Source organism: Anopheles gambiae, chromosome 2, assembly GCF_943734735.2.
Source record: "Anopheles gambiae chromosome 2, idAnoGambNW_F1_1, whole genome shotgun sequence".
In the NCBI taxonomy this organism is placed as follows: Eukaryota; Metazoa; Arthropoda; class Insecta; order Diptera; family Culicidae; genus Anopheles; species Anopheles gambiae.
Genome location: NC_064601.1, coordinates 31957256 through 31978252, shown reverse-complemented (window position 1 = coordinate 31978252; position 20997 = coordinate 31957256). Strand labels below are relative to the sequence as shown.

The 20997-nt window shown below is 46.7% G+C and overlaps 5 protein-coding genes across 11 annotated transcripts in view; 3 read left to right on the top strand and 2 right to left on the bottom strand.

The window, feature by feature from the left end:
• Positions 1 to 1268, bottom strand: part of LOC1273750 (phe13-bombesin receptor) — an 88569-nt gene extending 87301 nt beyond the window's left edge. The window contains exon 1 of the mRNA XM_003436335.2: positions 720 to 1268. The gene's annotated coding sequence lies outside the window, so the exon portion shown is untranslated. The remainder of the gene's footprint in view (positions 1 to 719) is intronic.
• A 140-nt stretch (positions 1269 to 1408) lies between these two features.
• Positions 1409 to 12851, bottom strand: LOC3290742 (uncharacterized). Of its 3 annotated transcripts, none has more exons than XM_061646995.1 (2): positions 12713 to 12851; positions 1409 to 2329 (listed from the first exon to the last, which is right to left on the bottom strand). In XM_061646995.1, the coding sequence occupies exon 2, from the start codon at positions 2243 to 2245 to the stop codon at positions 1469 to 1471; it is 777 nt and encodes a 258-aa protein (XP_061502979.1). In that variant the 5' UTR covers positions 2246 to 2329; positions 12713 to 12851; the 3' UTR covers positions 1409 to 1468. The 3 variants fall into 3 exon arrangements, with proteins under 3 accessions (XP_061502979.1, XP_003436382.2, XP_562832.3); XM_003436334.2 differs by having other exon boundaries at positions 12649 to 12790; XM_562832.5 differs by lacking the exon at positions 12713 to 12851 and adding an exon at positions 8939 to 9259.
• On the top strand, positions 8371 to 12526 carry LOC1273748 (mitochondrial dicarboxylate carrier). Of its 2 annotated transcripts, none has more exons than XM_061646993.1 (3): positions 8371 to 8540; positions 11148 to 11567; positions 11631 to 12526. In XM_061646993.1, the coding sequence occupies exons 2-3, from the start codon at positions 11155 to 11157 to the stop codon at positions 12073 to 12075; spliced, it is 858 nt and encodes a 285-aa protein (XP_061502977.1). In that variant the 5' UTR covers positions 8371 to 8540; positions 11148 to 11154; the 3' UTR covers positions 12076 to 12526. The 2 variants fall into 2 exon arrangements, with proteins under 2 accessions (XP_061502977.1, XP_061502978.1); XM_061646994.1 differs by lacking the exon at positions 8371 to 8540 and adding an exon at positions 10419 to 10668.
• On the top strand, positions 12553 to 14765 carry LOC3290741 (mitochondrial dicarboxylate carrier). 3 transcript variants are annotated; one of them, XM_003436332.2, is made up of 3 exons: positions 12553 to 12675; positions 13590 to 14041; positions 14128 to 14765. In XM_003436332.2, the coding sequence occupies exons 2-3, from the start codon at positions 13626 to 13628 to the stop codon at positions 14573 to 14575; spliced, it is 864 nt and encodes a 287-aa protein (XP_003436380.1). In that variant the 5' UTR covers positions 12553 to 12675; positions 13590 to 13625; the 3' UTR covers positions 14576 to 14765. The 3 variants fall into 3 exon arrangements, with proteins under 3 accessions (XP_003436380.1, XP_562831.2, XP_061502975.1); XM_562831.4 differs by having other exon boundaries at positions 12575 to 12675; positions 13614 to 14041; XM_061646991.1 differs by lacking the exon at positions 12553 to 12675 and adding an exon at positions 12720 to 12836.
• Positions 14766 to 15558: 793 nt separating this feature from the next.
• Positions 15559 to 20997, top strand: part of LOC1273746 (uncharacterized) — a 166432-nt gene continuing 160993 nt past the window's right edge. For both annotated transcript variants that reach the window (XM_061646983.1, XM_061646982.1), the window contains exon 1: positions 15559 to 15757. The gene's annotated coding sequence lies outside the window, so the exon portion shown is untranslated. The remainder of the gene's footprint in view (positions 15758 to 20997) is intronic.

Sequence of the window (20997 nt, the reverse complement as noted above, 5' to 3'; positions counted from 1 at the left end):
GCACAAACGGGAATGTCATAAGAAAACACACCGGGCCATCGGGGTTCGGTGGCTTTCAGCAAAAATGACAGCAGACAACAGTGACACCGTGACCGACACGGAATGACGGTCCCGGGGGTATGAAATATGGGCCCCTAAAAGAAACCGGTACACACGCACGGGCGAAGATGTATATTTAGCAGGTCTCCATGGAGTTCCGTAGACGGTCGTCTAGGATTCTTAACCTTCACGGCTCCCGCTACGCTGTCCTATCTGAAAGGCACGACCTATGAGTTTGCCGGTAGAATAGGTATTCCATGTGTTCCACACGCCAGACACAACCGATCCGGCAACAGCCTATCTAGCGACACGCTAGACGCTAGGGTGGCAGCGAGACCATGCCGTAATGAAATGTTATCTCTGACATATCGTGTGACTTTTACGAGGGTTTTTTTCCAACCTTTCCATGCATTTCCAGGGTGCAAAAAGACAGCCATGGGACCTGGATGGAAAGATCCTGTGCGCGAGCGATTGGAATTAAAGGTACGGCACAGTAAACAGCAAACTTGACATTGAAATTGCTACATCCTGCACCCTACACAATCATCACTCGCGATTGTATTAACAGGCATGTAAACATGGGTCTATAATCTAACGTACAGGGAGAACAAACACCGGCTACTTGTGGGAATGGGATTTACACAACACATTAGCACGAAAGTTTAAGTGAAACGACTTACCGTCCCGGATGCTTCGGATGCTTTTGTTGCCCCTTTTGGGGTCGCCATCGGTACCGATGATCCTTTCTAGTGCGTTTGTCACGTAGTGTGTGAGTGTGTGTATAATGCACGCCACATCCTTCCTTTCGAGCACGGCACGGCAGCGAAGACGTTGGCAACATTATTGCACGACCTTTACCGCGCACTAAACCGCAACCGTGTGCGCGGCAGTTTCGTACGGTATTGGCTTCATTAAATTTTAATAGACACTGCCTGTTGGCAAAAATAAAACAACAACAACAGCAGTAAGGAACGTATGTGTCGCCGCGTTCGTCACGATTCGACAGCGGAATGCAAGCGCCACACCGAAAATGGTTGCAGTTGGAATTTGGCACACGACGCCGCACAAGAGCGGATTTGGGTTTTCCCTCTGTCAACGAATGCTGTATTTGCAAAGGCAAAAGAATCACGTACGACGTCAACGGCTACTAGATGCTATGCGGGAAAAGGCTATTCCTTCTCAATGTTTGCCTCTACTCGTTCGGTTCAGTTAAGGTACAGGGGTTCAACGTATCAGTGGTGATAGCAGTTTTTCAACCACACTACATCATTTCCTTCGCAAGAACGTGTAAGTACGTCTACCGGTTGATGCAGTGACTTTTCTTTCCATACAGAGCTCTATCCACACATACACACACAAACGCCGTAAATTATTACACTTGGCATGCTGCCAAACACCGTCGCGTTCGATTGCGGTACTGCTGGCGGTATTATAGATTTTTTATTCCCACCTCACCGGGCACATAGGTCCGTACCAGCCGGTCGTGCACTTTGTAGAGCAGCGTTTTGGCTGGTTCGCGCAATGCGCCCAGCAGCGGGTACGAGGTGGACTGGCGGCGGTACACCGTTAAGATACCGTCCAGCTCGTGGCTGGCACCGGACGGGAGCGGTCCCAGCCCGACGATCACCTCCGCCAGATCGGCCAGGAACGTGCACAACCGTTCGTAGCATTCCGACACGTTCACCTTCAGCACGCAATGGGCGGCCGCCGGCTGGAGTGGCAGCAGAAGCCGTTCGACAAAATCGATCACAGCATTTTCACCACTTCCGCCGCCCATCATGGCACCGAGGCAGGTAAGATCGTCCACGATAATGAGTGTGTTACTGGTGGGGCCAGCCTCGGCCACCCGGTCGCTGATAAGCTGCAGCAGTGCCGGTCCGCCCGTACTGCCCCCGTACACGGCCGCCAGCACGTCGACGATGCGCAGCTGGCCCGACTGGATGGCGGATGCGGCGTTAAACGTAAGCTTCTGGCAGGCGGCGGTATAGTGGGCGGCATTGTGATGGGCAGCGAATAGTAGCACACGATTGTCGCCGCTGCGCTTGAGATGGTTCGTCAGCAGCATCGCGAGCAGGAAGGCTCCATCGACACCGGACTGCTCCTGGACGAGGGTAACGCGCGGCGGTGCCTGCTGTGGCGGCGTTTGGTGGTCGTTCCTGCTGCCGGCGATTGGCCAACCGCAAACGGACAGTATGTCCCACGCCATGCTGACGTACGGTGCGGTGGTGGGTCGCTGTCTGCTGGAGGGGGGATTGGGTCCGTTTGTACAGCCGGTATTAGCCGCTCGGTTCTGTGGAGAGAAGATACATTAGTTTCTAGCGTCTCAAGCCGGGGAAGGTTAACGACTAAAATGTGTAAATGTGTGTTGCTTGTTTTTGAAGTCACGAGCAGAAAGTAAAAAAAAAAAAAAACAAAAAAAACCATAAACCATAGTGCCACCGGCTCTCTAACCGCAACGGAAGCCAACCGGAAAAAAAACATAGCCCGGAGTGGCGAACCCTTGAAAAGGGGTTGTTGCGGTGCGTGCGTAGTGGACCGTCGGATGGGTGTTAATAAGCTGCTAAACCAGAGCGAACCAAAAACCAACATGAGATCCGCATGCGTGAAGTAAACAAGGGTACGGGCACTTTTAAATATATTTGCCTCAAACAGAAGCGACGGGTCGTGGTTCCTTTCCCCCCGACGTTTAGATGATTTGTGTGAGCTTTAGAAAGAGGGGGAAGGAAAGATTTCAGCAAATTCAACCAATTTCTCATCTTTATTTACACCGCACGGTTCGGTACGGCTTTCACGAAAATAGCTCCAGAATGAACGTTATCCTTGACCCTCCCTCCCTCCCTTCGCTCAAGAATGTTTTATAGCGTACCAACCGTTTTGTACGCAATCGTTACCGAGATCCATCTTGTATCAACAAACCCATTTTTGTCCATGGCATCGTACCGTACCGCGAGCGCACCCCGGCCGTGGGTGCCTCGTCGCTTGTGTTTCATCAACTTGCTATGCAGTGAGCGGAACGAGCGACGACAGTGCAATCTTATGCGTGGCAAAAGCGAATGGCTTCCCGAATGGCATTAGAAAAGAGATCCCCGCACGGTGCAATGACAGGAATCCAGCAGCAGCAGCAGCAGCCGGGATATAAAATTCAATTTATTTTCCAGCTCACATTCCACACCAATCAGCCACTCGCTGGCGCGCTCTTGCTCTCTAAATCCCGATGGCAGGCAAGGGCAAACCGGGTGTAACCCCGGCGCTGGACCAGAGCAAACCAGACACCACCGCGCACCGACAACCGAGTGCATCGCTCTCCCCTCCTCTCGTGTTGCGATTCTTTGTCTTCGTTTACGGACACAAGGACACGGTGGAAATAGCATTTCCAATTTCTCCTGTTGTCTATAGCTCCGCCGATTTTCCTTGCACCCCAAAAACCGTCCATCAATACAGAAATCTACACCACGTGGCCAACGTTACAGTGGACTTTAAATGGTGTTCACGCGTCGGTACCGATCGTGCGAGATGCTTGCGAGCGTGAGAGCGAGAGAGCTATGACGGAAGTGGATGGTGTGTAAATATTTTAAGAACATTTCCCAGTCCATGTCATGAGTCAGCTATGCATTTCCCATGGTTTGGTCACGAAATTGTAATTAAGATGCACACACGGGCGGCAAAATGGGGAAACCAATCGATCATGCCTCCGCCTCCCCAATCGCTGACTATTTCTTATCATAATATTGGTAGACAGTGCGTCCCAACATCCCGCGCAAAGGGCGCACCCGGAAGGGTCGTGACAGATGAGCCGTTTCACAGGCGGCTTACAGTTCCGGCTGGTGCACCCGTCACTCACCTCAATTTACGATATATCCCCCAAAAGCGGGGGGTTTTTGGTTGAGTTTTTGTTTGCCGCCGAGTGAAAGCAGGTGTATGATGTAGCCGCACACACTATCGCTACAGATAAGATATACCCGCGAGTTTTATGGTAGCAATGGGGGGGGGGGGGGAGACAAAACCCTTACAGGTGGTGTGTGTGTGTCTGGGCTTACACGAGCGCTCCAATCAAATGCGCTCTATATCCAGCGCGCGTAGTAAGAGAGCAAACGGTTGATTAGCAATTCAGGAGCCCTGTTTACCGAAAATAGCGCCCTGCTAGCGGGCAAAACTTTCTGTCAAAGCTTTTGTATTCATGGGGGAGTTGGAAGGCACTGAAATGGCTTCCTTGGGTTATGTTATTCTAGTTCCCGATGCGAAAAAGAACTCGAAGAATTATTCAGTAGTTAAGACTCCCCCTGGTGGGGAGGCAACCACCACAGAGTGGAGTACAAAAACTTTTGCTAACCTCTGCTGTTTGCGTCACATACAAAAAATAGAAGAAAAAAATTACATACGCACATCCCTATTCGCGTGGTTGCAACTCCACCCAGCCCACCATTGGGTACGCAAACAAATCTTTAACCGCACGTGTGGAGAAACTTTTTGCCCGTGCTGGGGGGAGGAGTTTGTTTTTCCCTTTGCTCTTAACGAGTCGGTAATGTGGACACTTCTCCTGCCCTTCCCGCCGAAAATGGGGTTTGGCAAACTTTATATGGATCTTTTATTTGGGGGATGGCTACTGCAGCATGGGTGAACAACTGGGGAGATTGGGAAGATATAGCACCCGGCAGTCCGGGCAAAGATAGCACCAGCAACTCGGGTAAGATGAGTTTTTGTTCCCCAGCTGGACAACCGACAACGAGTCCTTCTTTAATGAAACAACGCACACAAAAGTGGGCAGCAGATTATCTCTTAAAACCTTCTTTGAAGCAAAATGGTCTGCTCTTTCTTGGACTGGTGGACTATTTTCGTGGACGGTACCTCCTTCTTTGCGGCTATCTAAAACCCGTTCCACTAAAGGAACCGTCGTCAAGTGGTCCGATTGCGACAGTGGTTCGATGTGCCAGCACTACTGGAAGGATCACGATGATGATGATGATGATAATGATGAGAAGGATGATGCTGCTGACGATGATACCATTTTTTTGTGGCATGGAAGCGGTGGCGGCTTCACGCAATCGATGCGTTTGAATTTTGTTCAATTTTTCGCTTCACTGGAATGCACTTGATTCTGGGGCAACCGGTAAATTCCGTCGATTTTCTTTCGGAGTATCCATCCAGCATGTCTGAGATTCAGTTTCGTTTGAACCATTTTCCACTGGAGCGATATGCTTATGGCCATTTTGTTGTTGCTGCTTTAATCCGTTCAGTGCTTTGATAGGGCCTCCCAAAGAGGATTCGTGGAACTTGATCTAAATTTTTGATTTAGTACGTTCGTTCGTAATAAGCAAGCAGGCAATTGGGGGCATTTTGTGCATGGTTGGTGAGCTTTTTTTATCGCAAACACCGTAGATATCACTTTGTTCATGGTTTCACTATCTAAATGAGTAGACATTTTACAATTATGCGCCGAACGTTTAGTTTTAACGCTTTTGTACTACATCTTGATAGTGTCAATTAATACAGGGGTTTACCGAGTCAATTTCTAATGTCAACGACATGTTTCCATTGCTTGCGAGATGTTTGTCTACAGCTGTCAAAAGTTGTAATTGCATCACAATATTTTTTTAGTGCTTCCACATGATTTTCAACACGTCTCAAGCTGGGTTGAGCTTAACAGTTCTTTGTGATGTGTTGAAAATCATGTGTAAGAACTGACATTTTATTATGATGCAAATACACCATTTGACAGCTGTTGAAATACATTTTCTAGGTGGTGAATAATGATGTGCACATACAAAAGTGACTTGGAAGACCCTGTAAGATCAGAACTGCTACTGCTTTCTTACCCAATATACATGTGTTGCTGTTTGTTTAGCTCAGTCCTTGATTACTTCGCATAATTTGTAGCTCCTTTATTATTCATGTTTACTCTTCATCAATTAGCCGGTCTCGTAGTACAGTCGTCAACTCGTACGACTTAACAACATGCCCGTCATGGGTTCAAGCCCCAAATAGACCGTGCCGCCATACGTAGGATTGACTATTCTGCTATGGGGGGAAATCAATTAGTCACTGAAAGCCAAACCCACAAGAGGTTAAAGGCAGGCCTTTGACCGACAACGGTTGTTGAGCCAAAGAAGAAGAAGAAGACTCTTCGTCAAATTAGACAATTTCATCCATGTAGTTGAGCAAAATGTCTACCAATATTGATTAAAGACTGAATTTTCGACACTTGTTAGGATATATCATCTAATAGCAATTATTAAATACTTATTAGGCTTATTAGACACTTTTTGGCGGCTATTACATTATTAGCTATTAGCTATTATAAATCTTATAAGACACAAAAAGAGAACAATTCGATTCAATAATTACACGGAATCTGTCAATCAATAGACAGTTATTGGGATCTGTTGTTTTTTGTTTTAATCTGGATGGAAGGACATTCATAGCTTGTATTATTTACAATGAGGATTTTTTGGTCCGAGAATATCTCAAGAACAGGAAAATGTATATTAAACAGGTCTAACAAATCCTAATTGTGGTAAAACTGTACACCAATACCATTGTTATGACTAGTACACAAACGAAATATATATGATATAAGTACTAAAGATACATTCTTTTCCTAGCTGGCGTAGTGATCTACGCGCATTCATTGCCGGCCAATGCAGGCTTACGAGACTTAATAGTAAGAAGCAGCATCCGGATAGCTCTTTACTTGCATACATTCCAGTTGGGAATCGATTCTGTTCGGCGTAGCAGGAACCGACGTCTCTATCTAATGACTAGCATCAAGGTATATTGTGATACAGCATTATTACACAATTAAACTTCCCGAGACCAAATAGAAAAACAACTAAACAATGCTGGGACGAACGTATTATGTGTCCGGCACGATGAGCAGGAGATCGTCATTTTTCAGTGGGTAACGCGTGACGGGATGAAAATATCGCTGTCATCTCACGAGTGGATGGCAGGGCGGTCAAACTGATCAAACAGCAAACTAAATTTGTAAGCTCTTTAATAAGTGGATTTAGCTGTGCATACCCAAATCCTCGCATTAAAGCTTTCCCCGAAGATTATACTGACGGGTTGAATTGGGGAAAGGTTAGGTAAACTAGAACAAAGAACATCCTACACGAAGGCTTAGGTGGAAAGTATTCAATAATCCACCCGTTTTGCTTGGATGGAAAATGTCCCGTCACCTAACGCATTGAACCATATACTGAAAGGAACGCTTCATGTAAAGGTGGTACGATTGCGAGTGATTGCCATAAATAAATAATTTCATATGACATACAAATTTGGCTCTTTACGGCATGAACGCGATAGAAAAACCAATCGATTCATACATTTATAAAACTCAATTTCATTCCCGCGATGGTGGTGACACGTGTTTGGGAGGGATAAATAATAGGCAAAAAGCGAAAAAACGAAAAAACCAAATGCCAACCGAATCCCGCAAAGTGGTTTGCTCTTATCACATCTTCTCACGCCGCTCACGGTTAAGGGGGGGGGGGGGGGGCATTTTTTCACCAAACAATTTTGGGGTGGAGATGAGGGACGGGCCCGGAAAATGGTTGCGTCAGCGTCAAAAGGCACACACACACACACGCACATGTGGTGTCGGCTGTCCTGTCGGCGTTCCACACGACTCTGCCAAGCAGCAGTCAATTTTCTTCGACCGATTGACGTTATCTTTGGCGTAGGATGAGAGGAAACGCAACTGAAAAGAAGAACACAGTGAAATGCTCACCTCAAAACCATAGCAGCCTGTGGATGAGTATGAGAGAAGAGACAGCAAAAAGGCATTTTTCCTAATGCAGATTTAATCCTTTCCACTGTCATCATCGTGTCTTATCGAGCTGTCCCTGATTCCCAGCGCCATGTGCTCTTATTGGTCGGCCTGTTGGCGTTTTGTTGGCAACCCGCGCGAGAAAGTAATGATGATGATGATGAAGGTGATGATTCATTTTGAACAGTCTGGTGGAAGGTCTCCCAACATCATAATCTGTCATCAATCAACCAAAGTGTAGCCAACCATTCCACACGCACACGCCAACCATCCTTTGCAGCCAATTGGTGCGTAATGGGACGGTAAAACGTTACCAAAAATCAAAAATGAAACACTCTCATAAACGGAAGCAGCGTAACGGCGAGCAGAAGATCATCCCTATCATCGCATACAATGTGCGTCAGAGAAGTAAGAAAGGGGGGGGGGGGGGGGGGAGATGGAAATAAAGCGAAAAAAAGAACATTCCCCCCCGCTAGGACCGGTGCCATTCCAACATATTGTCACTGACAGAAAAGTCGTCAAGCGATGATAAATTTAGCAGCCCGGTCGTCCCGGTGGATGGGCAGCTGATAAGTTCTCACTTCAACGCCGTGAGTCGTGCTGAGTGGGTGTGCGCCTGGCGCAATTACAACTCCAACCCCCCCCCCCAGAAATCGGAAGCATCGCATCGGAATCTGACCTTCCCGCCCAGAGTTCGGTGGAATCGGGGAATTCGGTGTAACGACCTGCAACAGCGGTAAGTACACAGGTGCATCATATCGGTAAAGCAAATGAAGCGAAAAAGTATAATTTTGTGAGTGATTGCCGTTTGATTCCGGTTACTAACTAAATCGAAATCGATTCGTTAGATTGCCCAGTGAGTGTGTGTGTGTGTGGTAGGAGCAGGTAGTAACAATACAGCTCGTAAACAAACCCTTCAACCATCGTGCTACCGTGTGCACGATTCAAGGCAAAACGATACGACCATTCCTTAGTAACAGCCGGTGGAAATACGCCAGCAAACCGGTCAATGTGCTAATTTGGAATGCAAACACAGCTCCGGCTTCTGGTGCCCACCCTCGGACACAGACGGTTGGTGTAATGTGTAGCACCACGAAAACCGCGTTTATTGAACGATTAACAGGGTACACTTACCGAAAAGGTCAAATTATCAGCTGTCCGCTAAACGCGTATTTATCCTGTGAGCACTAATATTGGGCGGTGCGGGCGTGCGTAGGTGCGCGCGCGCGCTTGCACATTTGGTGTGTTTGTTTAGAACTTGGTTGGCTCGTGGTTGTTTTTGCAAGTTTGTTTTGATTTTGCATTTGACGTTCCATTGGAAGGTTGGATCATGCTAAGCTATGGTGGGTTTACCATTCCGCCATCTTGAATCAAGCCAGATGGTACGAGCCAGTTTGATACGGCCGTTAAAATTTCGTGTTACTACATACATTTTGCGTAAAACTGAACTGAAAACTTTAAATTATTATCTGAACGCAAAAAAAGAAAAAAAACACAAATGGAATTTTCAAACATTATTGTATCAGATAATTATTTAGACAGCAAAATTCTTAATTCCAAACAAAATTTCACGAAGTTAATTTTTAACTGAAATTCACAATTGTATTCGAATTACGCGAAAATTGGATAACAGCATTATACAATTATGTACAGACGGTCCCTAAGATACACGGTTAATGGGGATCGAAAACAACTGCAAAATACCGCGTATCTCGAATTTCTGTGTAAGTCGAATCTCGTGATTTGTAGCCAAAATATTACCAATTTTCGTGTAATTTTGCAAGCAGGGAGTAAAACAGTTTTAAACCTTTTTAAATGTTTTTTTTTGCATTCGATCAAGAGGGAAATTATTTGCATTTGACAATTGATGAGTCAAATCAGTACAATTTGCTCAAAGAACTGTCAAAGAACTGTACAAAGCTGCGTATAAGAGCGTTTCTACATACACCGAGACTGCAGCTGAGAGATGGCTGTGAGAGAATTGACAACCGGTTTCTCACGCCGGTGTGTGTAGAAGCTCCGGAAAGCGCCGAAATGAGACTTTTAAAATGATGTTGAAAAAATCCATTTGAATCGTCAAAATGAAGTCAAAAAAGATTCTTTTACTTTTTAGTAATATTTCTACGATTATTAGAGTCCAAAAATGCAAACTATAATTGATCGATCGCTATAAACTGCCAATTCAATTTTTTCTCAGCTCAATCGTCCTTTGCATGCCGAGGAGAATTCTCTCACCGAAAATGCTGTCAGTCGCTGTCAAAGCATGCTGTCAGTTATTTTCTCAGCTGCTTTCTCGGTGTATGTAGAAAATCTCTAAGAGGTCGCGTGTATCTCGGGGAGTACCTGTACTTGTATTGATTGCATAATCATTATGACATTTTCAATATTTTTGTCACCAAGTTTTTGAAAAGTTGAATATTATGCTCAATTGTTTTTTTGCTGCACTAGTGGACAAAACAATTTCCCAATCGTCCAAATTTTAAAAATTATTCAGTAGTCTTCAAAATTGAAATCTTCAGTCGGATTGTAATAAAAAAAAATCAATTAATGGCTAAAACCTGCCATCAAAGCACATTTACAAGAACATCGTTCTGCATCGCCAACAAATTTGCAGTGAAACTTTGCGCACTTGCCGATGGAGGTGCACCCTAATGTCATTAGCGGTGGAATTTGTTAGCTGGGTCGGGTGGCTGACAATTACGTCACGTTCCCTTCTGGTCGTTCATAGAAAAGCAGTCGAGAGTGTTCGTCACCGTTGCTGCCGTCGCCTGTCGCCATCGTCGCCACCGTCGTCGTGGTCGTCGTCGTTGTGTCGTATTTTTGGCCTTAAACCTCCCCCAGCCGTCCTCCTCACAAGCTACCTGGTAAGCCTAACTTGCATCGTGGTTGGTTTCGTGGTGATGCATCCCCATTATCTTCCGCAAACAAATCCGGCGTGGTGGTTTTATCTAAAAATAACGTCTCGCCACCTGCGCTCGCGTAATAGCAGCCGTTTTTGTTGCTGTCACCTACGACCGTGGTGGTCATGACCTACCGACAAAAAGCGAACTTTGTAATGCCGTAGAAAACCGTGGGGGCCCGTGTACCTTTGGCTCAACCGCAAGCGACGTGTGTGTGTGTGTGTGTGTGTGTGTGTGTGTGTGTGTAGGGTTTTATCATATTGTGCACTTTGTTTACATCCCACTCCCTTCGCGTACACAGTGTGACACAACACTTGTCAGCTGATTTCGGTCGTTGGTAGCGCAGCGAGCGCCTACTTCCACGACCTACTTTGCTTGACCAGCCACTGTGTGCACACATGCCAGAACATCAGACATCAGAACGGCTATTCTCTCATTTTCAGCCACAAAATGTCCGACGACAAGAAGAAGCGTGTTTCGTACTGGTACTTCGGCGGATTGGCCAGTGCCGGTGCGGCCTGCTGCACCCACCCGCTGGATCTGCTCAAGGTTACGCTGCAGACGCAGCAGGAGGGCAAAATCTCGCTGCTCCAGCTGACGGGCAAGGTCGTGCGCACACAAGGCGTACTGGCGCTGTACAATGGTCTGTCCGCGTCACTCCTGCGTCAGCTGACGTACTCGACGACCCGGTTCGGCATCTACGAGGTCGGCAAGCAGGCGATGGGCAACGACTCCGGCTTCCTGGGCAAGGCGGCCCTGGCCGGTGCGGCCGGAGCGGCCGGCGGTTTCGTCGGCACACCGGCGGACATGGTGAACGTGCGAATGCAGAACGACATTAAGCTTCCGGTGGAGCAGCGAAGAAAGTGAGTGACTGTGTCATAATTTTTGGCATAACATATTGACCTCTCTTTTCCTCTTTTCCGCAGCTACAAGAACGCCGTCGACGGATTGTTCCGGGTGTATCGGGAGGAAGGATTTGCCAGGCTCTTCTCCGGCGCGTCCACCGCCACGTCCCGCGCCGTGTTCATGACGATCGGACAGCTTTCGTTCTACGATCTGGTGAAGGATCTGCTGCTGCAATCCGGCCACTTTGGTGACAATCTCACCACCCACTTCCTGTCGTCGCTAACCGCGGGTGCCATCGCCACCACCCTGACCCAGCCGCTGGACGTGCTGAAGACGCGTGCGATGAACGCGAAGCCGGGCGAGTTCAGCGGCGTCTGGGACATTGTGCGCTTTACGGCCCGGCTCGGCCCGCTCGGGTTCTTCAAGGGCTACGTGCCGGCGTTCGTGCGCCTCGGGCCGCACACCATCCTGACGTTCGTCTTCCTGGAGCAGCTGCGCATGAACTTTGGCTACCTGAAGCCGTAAGCGCGGTTCGGTTCCCCCTTAGGCTGTGTGTTGCGGGCCATGCAAAAACAACCATGCCACAACCATCACACACATACCCACTCACCTCTACTATCCACTAACGATTTACCGGTTACGGGTTACCGTGAGCTTTTAGAGCAATTTTGACACATTCCACTAACGAACAAGCATCAGTCACGAGTCACACTCGCGTGTAGGGATTTGGCATTGCATCGAATGCAGTTACCGTGCAACGGACGGTATCGAACATGTTACGGAGGTTTATACATATTTTTTGTTTGTTTTTCTTTTAATTTGCGCAAAAAAAAGAACTAGAATTTTACGACCGTGCAACCTACTCACACAAGCGACGGGAAGTGCAGAAAGGAGTAGCAATAGTGAGGTACGGGAAAAAAGAATCCCAAAAGGAATCGCAATAAATATTTATCAACGTTAGCTGCGGTGCATGAAATCTTCGCTCGGTGTGTCGTATGTGCGGGACGCATTGTCCATGTTTACCTAACCGTTGTTTACGTCAGTGTGCGAGATAAAGTTAGTTTTGACGTAGCGGATGCGGCGTAAGGCTGTTCGTACCTGTTTAATCGTGTCCTCGGTGAAAAAGTAAGTGCAACGGTGTGTGGGGCCGCTTGCCACTTACCCCGGCAGGCCGTGCACCAGCCGGTGCTGCAGATTCGGCCTTTTGGCAGTCGAAAACAACACACGGAGCGCGCAAAGTTAGATAAAATTGTGCGATAACAACACGATATTGACAATTGGATCAGGTGATTGCGGTCGGCTGTCAAAAAAATCCGATGCACAGTGGTCGCAGGTGGTGCAATTTGGGTCATTGTTTGTTTGTTTACCTTGAAATCTGGTTTGGAGATAGCAATTGCTGTAGCTAAGATAGTAAAGTTTTATAAATTGTGTTAAAAAAAATGAGAAAGAATAGCATATCAAGTGCATTCCTGGTTCTCTCGTTGGAAGTCTAATCAATGTGTTTGTAGCTTGATGGTCCCTGTCCGTAGATCACTGTGCAACGATTACAGGCGGTCCCCGAGATACACGGTTAATGGGGACCGAAAACGGCTGCAAAATACCGCGTATCTCGAATTTCCGCGTAAGTCGAATCTCGTGATTTCCAGCTAAAATATCACTAATTTTCGTGTAATTTTGCAAGTAGGAGGCAGTTTTATTCACTTTATGAATTATTTGATATGATTCTGACTGAATATAACAGATTTAAACCTTTTGAAATAGTTTTTAACATTCGATCAAAACGGAAATTATTTGGCAATTTGCAATTGATGTGTCAAATCAGTACAATTTGCTCAAAGTATTGTCAAATTTAGAAAACCGCGTATCTCCGAATCCGCGTATAAGAGGTACCGTGTATCTCGGGGACCGCCTGTACACCGACCGACGGTGTTTGTACAGACTATTCGGTATAACAGAAACGGATATGTAGATGGCGCTGGGCGCAGGTGTCATACAATTTTCAAATAACCGTTCTACCGCGCTGTGAACTGTGCTCGCAGGTGCTCATTTGTTTTCACCTCCAGATTCAGCCCCAAATGGAATCGAAACGGCTGGAAAAAACGTCCCGATGGTACTTTGGAGGATTAGCCAGCGCCGGAGCGGCCTACTGCACGCACCCGCTGGATCTGCTGAAAGTGCTCTACCAAACGGACATTCGCACGAACCTGTCGATGGTGCAGCTGTCGCGCGAAATCATCCGGGACGATGGTGTTACCGCTCTGTACAACGGAGTAACGGCGGCGGTGCTGCGCCAGCTAACCTATTCAACCACACGCTTCGCCATCTACGAAATAGGCAAGCAGTCGGAGTACGGCAAGGATTCCGGCTTTCTCGGACGAATTATGATGGCCGCGATCGGTGGCACAGTGGGTGGATTTGTTGGCTCGCCGGCAGATCTGATCAACGTGCGCATGCAGAACGACGTGAAGCTACCACCAGAGAAGCGTAGAAAGTAAGCGTAGTTTAATTGTTGGCACCAAATAATAACACACAGCATCGGACGAATTAGTAACCTTCACGCTTCACAACAATTTTCAGCTACAAAAATGCGCTCGACGGCATCGTTCGTGTGTGGCGCGAGGAAGGCTTCCGGCGGCTGTTTGCCGGTGCGAGCTCGGCCACCGCACGCTCCGTGTTTATGACGATCGGGCAGCTAACGTTCTACGACCAGGCAAAGTACACGCTGTTCGAGACGGGCCACTTTACCGACAACATCGGTACGCATTTCCTGGCCTCGGTCATTGCGGGCGGCATTGCGACCACGATGACGCAACCGATCGACGTGGTCAAGACGGTGATGATGAATGCGAAGCCGGGCGAGTTTAGCAGTATCGGGGCGATCCTGCGCCACATCAGCCGGCTCGGCCCGGTGGGCTTTTTCAAGGGATTCGTACCCCGCTTCATCCGGCTCGGGCCGCACACCGTGCTTACGTTCATCTTTCTCGAGCAGCTGAGAATTAACTTCGGTGTGCTGAAGGCACAGTAAGGGGGAAAGGGGCACTGTTCCGGTACGGTGGTAACACGCGCCAGAGGAGCCTCGGCTGTTGGCTCGGTATTTAAAACAAAAAAAGTAGCACCAAATAGAAAATGTGATTGATAGTTTTTGTTAGTGAAGGTATGGACTGATACAGTTAGAATAGTGTTTTTGATAAATAAAATCATAAAATTTAATTTCATATTATTATCGTTCATCTTTATTTATCTTGTGTCGAGTATTTATCATGTTATCCACGATTTTAAAAGGTAAAATACGAATGTTACGTTAACTATTCATTTAAAAAATCAAACGCAATGCATTTTGATAGCATAACTTTAGGCGCAAACCGCATTTCGCTTGCCATTAATCAGTTGATACATTATTTTCTAACATAATGTTCATGCTTAAATCCATCTTTCTGTGCTACTGAAGTGTATCGTAAACCAATCCATGCACCGCGGTTTACCCACGAACACTACGGTGAGCCAAAAACCTGTTTTCATCACACACAACCAAACGCCCTCACCGTGTGCGTAGAGGGTTGTTTGACAGACAGAGCTTTCAGAATGGGGCGAGAAGGGCATCCGGAAAGCTTCGGAAAACCAGTTTTCCCTACCTTCCCTTGTGTGTGTGTATGTGTGTGTGTGTGTGTATACACGCATACACAAATGGTGTCGCACCGCGGTTTGTAAACAGGCGATGCGAATGTGTATGTGCGCGTCTGGTTGCTACGATCCCATCACCTTTGCGTGTATGGAACGATTCAACACGCCCCGTCCCGCTCTGGCACAACGGTACAGGGGTCGCTCCATCGCTGCACGTGCGCAAGGGATGGAAAGCACACTCTACATCGGTTCGAGCAGGTATGTGTGTGTGTAATGTGTATGTATGGGGGATGAAACGGGTTTTCTAACGAGGGGGGGAGGGTGCGAGTTTCTGTTCGGTTTTTCGAAAGTGTTTGCCACTCCGGCACGAACCGCGAGCGATGGGAGATTTTGTTTTAGTAGTAGTTGAAACGTAGATTCGAAAGGACGTGTCCGGGTTTGCACGACGGACAGACGGGTCTCGCACTGTTGTCGTCGTCGTGGTCGTGGTCGCCGTCGTCTTCGGTGTGCAGAACACCGTTTACTCTCTTCTTGTGTTTGTGTGTGTGTGTGTGTGGTGCACTGGAAAAGACACCATATTGTGCAGGTTTGTTTTCCAACCTTTGTTTACACTTCATCGTCGGAAAATAGTGCAATTGTTACTTGATGTCTAGTGGCGTGTTTCGATTGTGTCTGTCCCCATCATCTCCACCCCCCATTGAAACCCCGTCGTCATCCCCGTTACTCGGAAAAAGGGTGTGTGTGTGTGTGCGTGTTTGTGTATAAAGCAGAAACCGTGGGCAGGGGTGCGGACGCATTCGCAGAGTTCGCTGCTTTCATCTCGGAATTTGCAGAGGCAAGAGAGCGCAGTTGTTAGACAAGCTTTCGTGCGTTCTCTTCTCTGTTCGAAATGTGCGCGTGTGTGTGTGAGTGAGTGTGTTTTGGTGGAGCCTACTACCACTACAACAACGCCGTAGCAGCAGCAGCAGCAGGCCGTGTTCGACATACCAAAACAAGCCCCCTCTTCGCATGCTCCTTGCACAAGTAGCAAAGCGGCCGAAGGGTGAACCGGGTGCGGCGAGTTTACGTTCTATGCTGGCGGGGGGGGGGGGGGGCAAACAAAAAGAAAAGAAAAAGAAAAAGGAAAACAAAATCGTAGCGAAAAGCTACCGACAAACCAGCTGGGCGGCATTGCGCTTGGCCTACGAAACGCAGCGTCGTGTTGGGTGACTGTGCCGGAAAAACAAAATCCCCGCCCCCTTCCCGGGTGCGTTGTGTGGGAACGGCCACTTTTCGCGGCCAGGTGTGTGTGTGTATGTTTGGCGTCGGGAAACCCGGCTTTTGGCAGTGACGCAATTTTTGGCCTGTCCAATCGTTGTTGGCAGGCACTCCGCGTGTGAAGTGTTTGCGTGCCCTTCGCTCGTGGTTGCCGAGATCAATCTTCCGTTGTTTTGTGCCATTTTCCGAATATTTGTGTGTGTGTGTGAGTGTATTTGTCAGAGGGATTGTGGCGCTGTGTGACCGTAGAAACGTAAGAAAAAATCGTGCCGAAAAGAATTGTGCAGCGCCTGCAAGTGCATTCGAGTGTGGCAAAAAGGTAAATTTTATTGTGGCTATTTTTATTTCAGTTATTTTACGGTGAAATCGGTGGCACCCCAACAAGGGGTGGTTTTCTTTTACTCCAAACAAAACAGCACAACAAGCCTTCAGGGGGATGCTTTTCATACACTAAACTAACGTTGTGCGAGTAGTTGTGTGTATCTGACTGTGTGTGTGAGTGTATGTTTTCCATTTTCCATCATCACCATCTTCTGCCATATCTGCCTTGGTTACTTGGACTATCTCACACCCATGACAACGCTGTGCACGAGGAGTGCGGGAGCAAAGGGGTGGAAGTGGAGGAAAGCGAAGCGAAGATGGATCTGCTTCTTCAGCCCCAAACAGAGCCTACCTTTTGCTGTACGCTCTGCAGCATGTGCCACCCAGTAGCCGAAAAGGAAATGGTGTGCCTCGTTTTCAGTAGCCGTGTGTGTGCTTACACTTTCGAACATCTGGTGGTCGTACGTTGCGTGTGTGTGTGTGTGTTGTTTTTGTTTTTGCACTACAAAGCTGTCGGAAAAGCGTGAAACACGCCGTAAAACAAACGCGATTTTGCTCGAAACTGAAGGAAGGAAAGTAATGCCACGAGTAGAGGAGCCAGGCCGGATTGCTGAGGCACTAAAGCTTCTTTGCGCAGATTACAACCTGTGCTCGATGTGTATGTTTGGTTGCTGTTATTGTTGTGTTTCTTTGGGACCAAGGAGGAGGAGGGGGAGGTAAATGCTGCTGTTCTTCCGCACGTGATGTTGCAACGTTAGAATTCGGCCAGCTGCCGGATGTGATTTGGTGCGTTTCGGAAGGTTTATAGTCTCGCACCAAAATGTTTGTTTTGCAAGAGGCTTATCAGGCTTATCACATACACACCAACCGAATAAAAAAAAAAGATTTAAAATAAAAACAAGCTTGTTAGTAAGAAGTTTAACGGATGAGCCCGGATCTTCTGTGCAAAATTCAATCAATCTTAATAAGGAAAGCAGGAAGCATGTTGGTTTTGTTTTTGTAATGTTGTTGTTGTTGTTGTTGTTGTTGAAAAATATGGTAAATAATATTATCGGGGAAAATACAACGGGCAGCGGTGGCAAGAAAGTTGTTTATTATTATTCCTAATTCGCTTGATTTGTGTGTGCGTTGTTTTGATTGACACCGAGCGTAATAGGAAAGGCCGAAAAAAGAGAAAAAATGTTCTACAAAAAAAAAAAAAAAAAAAAAAAAAAGACGCTCAATAGCAAAACTGTAAACAGTCTAATTCACTGGACGAACGGAGCGCACTCCCTACCCCCACGCAAATTCCCCAAACGCAGCGTGACATTTTTCTTCGCGAAACAAAAGTTTAGCCATCCCACCGCCGGCTTTTGGTTCATTTTGACTCCCATCATCCTCCCCCTCAAACCCACCCCCACCCCTCCCTATTGTGCTCGGTGCCTTGCTGTAGGCCAGTACAATACTCCTGTAACAATACAAAAAAAACATACAAGCCCCAAAACCCTAGGCCCACTGGACCGGCTGGGCTGGGGGCCTCTCTGTATCATCGGTGCCTTTTCATAGATAAGTTGCCGCCCGGGTGGTAAGAAGTTTATGGAAATTTTACTTCCCTCCCCTTCTTTGAACCGTGTTTGCTCCATTGGGCAAGCAGCAGTCGTCTCCGCACGAAGCGCTGCCAAATATGTATAAAAAAAGAAAACAAAAAAAGAAAGAAAAGAATGACCCCGGCACGCCGGACGCCATTATGACGAAGGATTTTGATTGGACTGTGCGAGCCCGTGAGGGGCCCATCCCAGCTGCTTTCGTACTGTCCCTTACTTTGGCGAGACGGCGAAAGCCCCCGACAACAGCAACCAAAGCCTGCAACAACAGCACCGCAACAACGGCCGCCAACCTTGGACACCACCGACCAGCCAGAGGGGGAGGGAATGGCGATGGGGGACTTGAAAATGTGTCAGAAACTCGGACAGGAAAATCCTACCAGGCGCGTGTGGGCGGCGAATGTCCCACGTGTTTGCGCCCAATTGCGCAGCCCAGCCATTTTCCCTCGAGTGCGGACAAATGGTGGATACTTTTATTAAATTTATTCACATCAACCATGTCCTGCTTTTTCGCTTGTTTGTTTGTTTTTTTTTCCTTCTTTCGTTTCGTCCCCACCAATGTCTTGGCGGAAAACGAAGATGGATCGGGGGGGGGGGGGGGTGGGTTGGGTGGTTGGTAGGAAATTGTATTACCCTGGATGCAGTTTGGCGCCTCAAGTCCGATGGTCCGCAGATACCGGATCGGTTGATTTTGTACGCGAGCGCGCGCGAGAAAGAAAATTGACGTTTATTACATTTTTCCCATTGTTGTTGGTTGCAAGGAAATGGAATCAAATTTAAAAAAAAAAAACAATACACAAGTGTGTTTATTGCTGATTGCAAGTTGAGCGCGTTGAATTTGTGAAATGCGCTTTTTTAAAAAAGAGAACAGCATAGTGACAGCATGTACTGGTCTACTGTTGCCAAATTGTGCTTAGAACAGATCTCATTTACGGTTCGGATATTGTACTAAATAAGGTAAACTTTATCTACAGTAGCTGCACTTGCTTCTAGAGTCCTGGAGCCACATTCTCGCTGATGGATCTAGTCTACTTTTCATCGTGCGCACAGAGGAATGACAAAGAGCGCCACAATGTTTCAGATAAAGTGATAAATCCGATAATTTTTGCACGAATTTGAAGAAGGTAATCGTCAATGACCTAACAACATGCTGATGATAGGATCAAGCTCCGCAATGGCTGGAAGCTTCAAGAATGCAGCCTCAATCAAGCTATCGATAGTCAAACCCATGAGTGGTATCGGAAGACCTAGATGGACTACAGTTGTTGTTTGAGTCAAATACAAAGGAAGAGAAGCGTCGATATGGTGTAAAGTAGTTAAAGTATACCTTAATAAAAGATTGAATAAACGACATTTAGAAAATTACAGCAAAACTCATTAGCTCAGTATCAGCTCAAAATTGAATCCGGTGAATGCCGATTCCTGATGTTCGTTTGCCATTGAAACAGGAAAACCGATACTTTTAATGTTTACTAAAAATGCGTTGAACTAACAGGTGGGCTGATAATTGTTTGGGCTATGATAGTAAATCACATTTTTTGTAGTTTTCTTTTTTTTATTCAACATACAGTACAAAGAGTATAGCGGTCTTTTAATTTTTCGATACCATTTTTATAGTAATATTTGTCCTTTGCCTCAAAAAAGGCCTCAGTTTTGGCAATCACTTCTTCATCCGACGAAAATTTCTTCTCAGCGAGCATCCTTTTGAGGTCTGAGAACAAGAAAAAGTCGCTGGGGGCCAGATCTGGGGAATACGGGGGGTGGGGAAGCAATTCATAGCCTAGTTCTTGAATTTTCGCCTTTGTTTTCACTGATTTGTGGCACGGTGCGTTTTCTTGATGAAACAATTTTTTTTCTTCAAATTTGGCCGTTTTGTAGCGATTTCGTCCTTCAAACGCTCCAACAACTTGATGTAGTATTCGCTATTAATGGTCAAGGTTCATCGCGACCAGTCCACTCGGACGATTGTCTATTGGTCTTTGGAGTGTAGTGGTGAAGCCATGTCTCATCCATGGTATCATACCGACGCAAAAACTCGGAATTATCACGCTCAAACAGTTATCTCGGTCAACTTCACATTACGGCTACTTTTAATAATTTTGTGGATTTTTTTTTTTAATGTTTTCGTCTGTAACCACCTCTTTTGGGCGTCCACTGTGTTCACCGTCCTCAGTGCTCATTCCACTCCGTTTAAATTTAACATACCAATATTTTATGGTTGATATGGTTGGTGGAGCAGTATCCGAAAACTCATCATCAAGCCAATTTTTGGATACAACTGTATTTCTTCCCTTCAAAAAGCAATACTTTATCATCACGCGAAATTCCTTCTTTTCCATGATTTATTGAAACACAAAACTTGCGTCACACAAAATGCTCTAGCTCACTAGGTTATTGTCCGAATGCTGTCAAATTTTGACAGAACTCGTTTCAAGGTTGGTACAAAATAATAATAAAAAAAATGGATTTAAATTTATCAGCGCCATCTATATGTCATAACATTTATCAGGCTAGGCTTCGTTTTATAGTAAACATGTCAATACTGGTGGTAGTAATTTAGCAACATACTTTCCATATGATAGATAAGAAGAGATTCAGTTATCTGGCGTACTTTGAATTGCCTTTCCCACCAACACCAACTGTAGTAGTGTATTGGTTTCTGTAT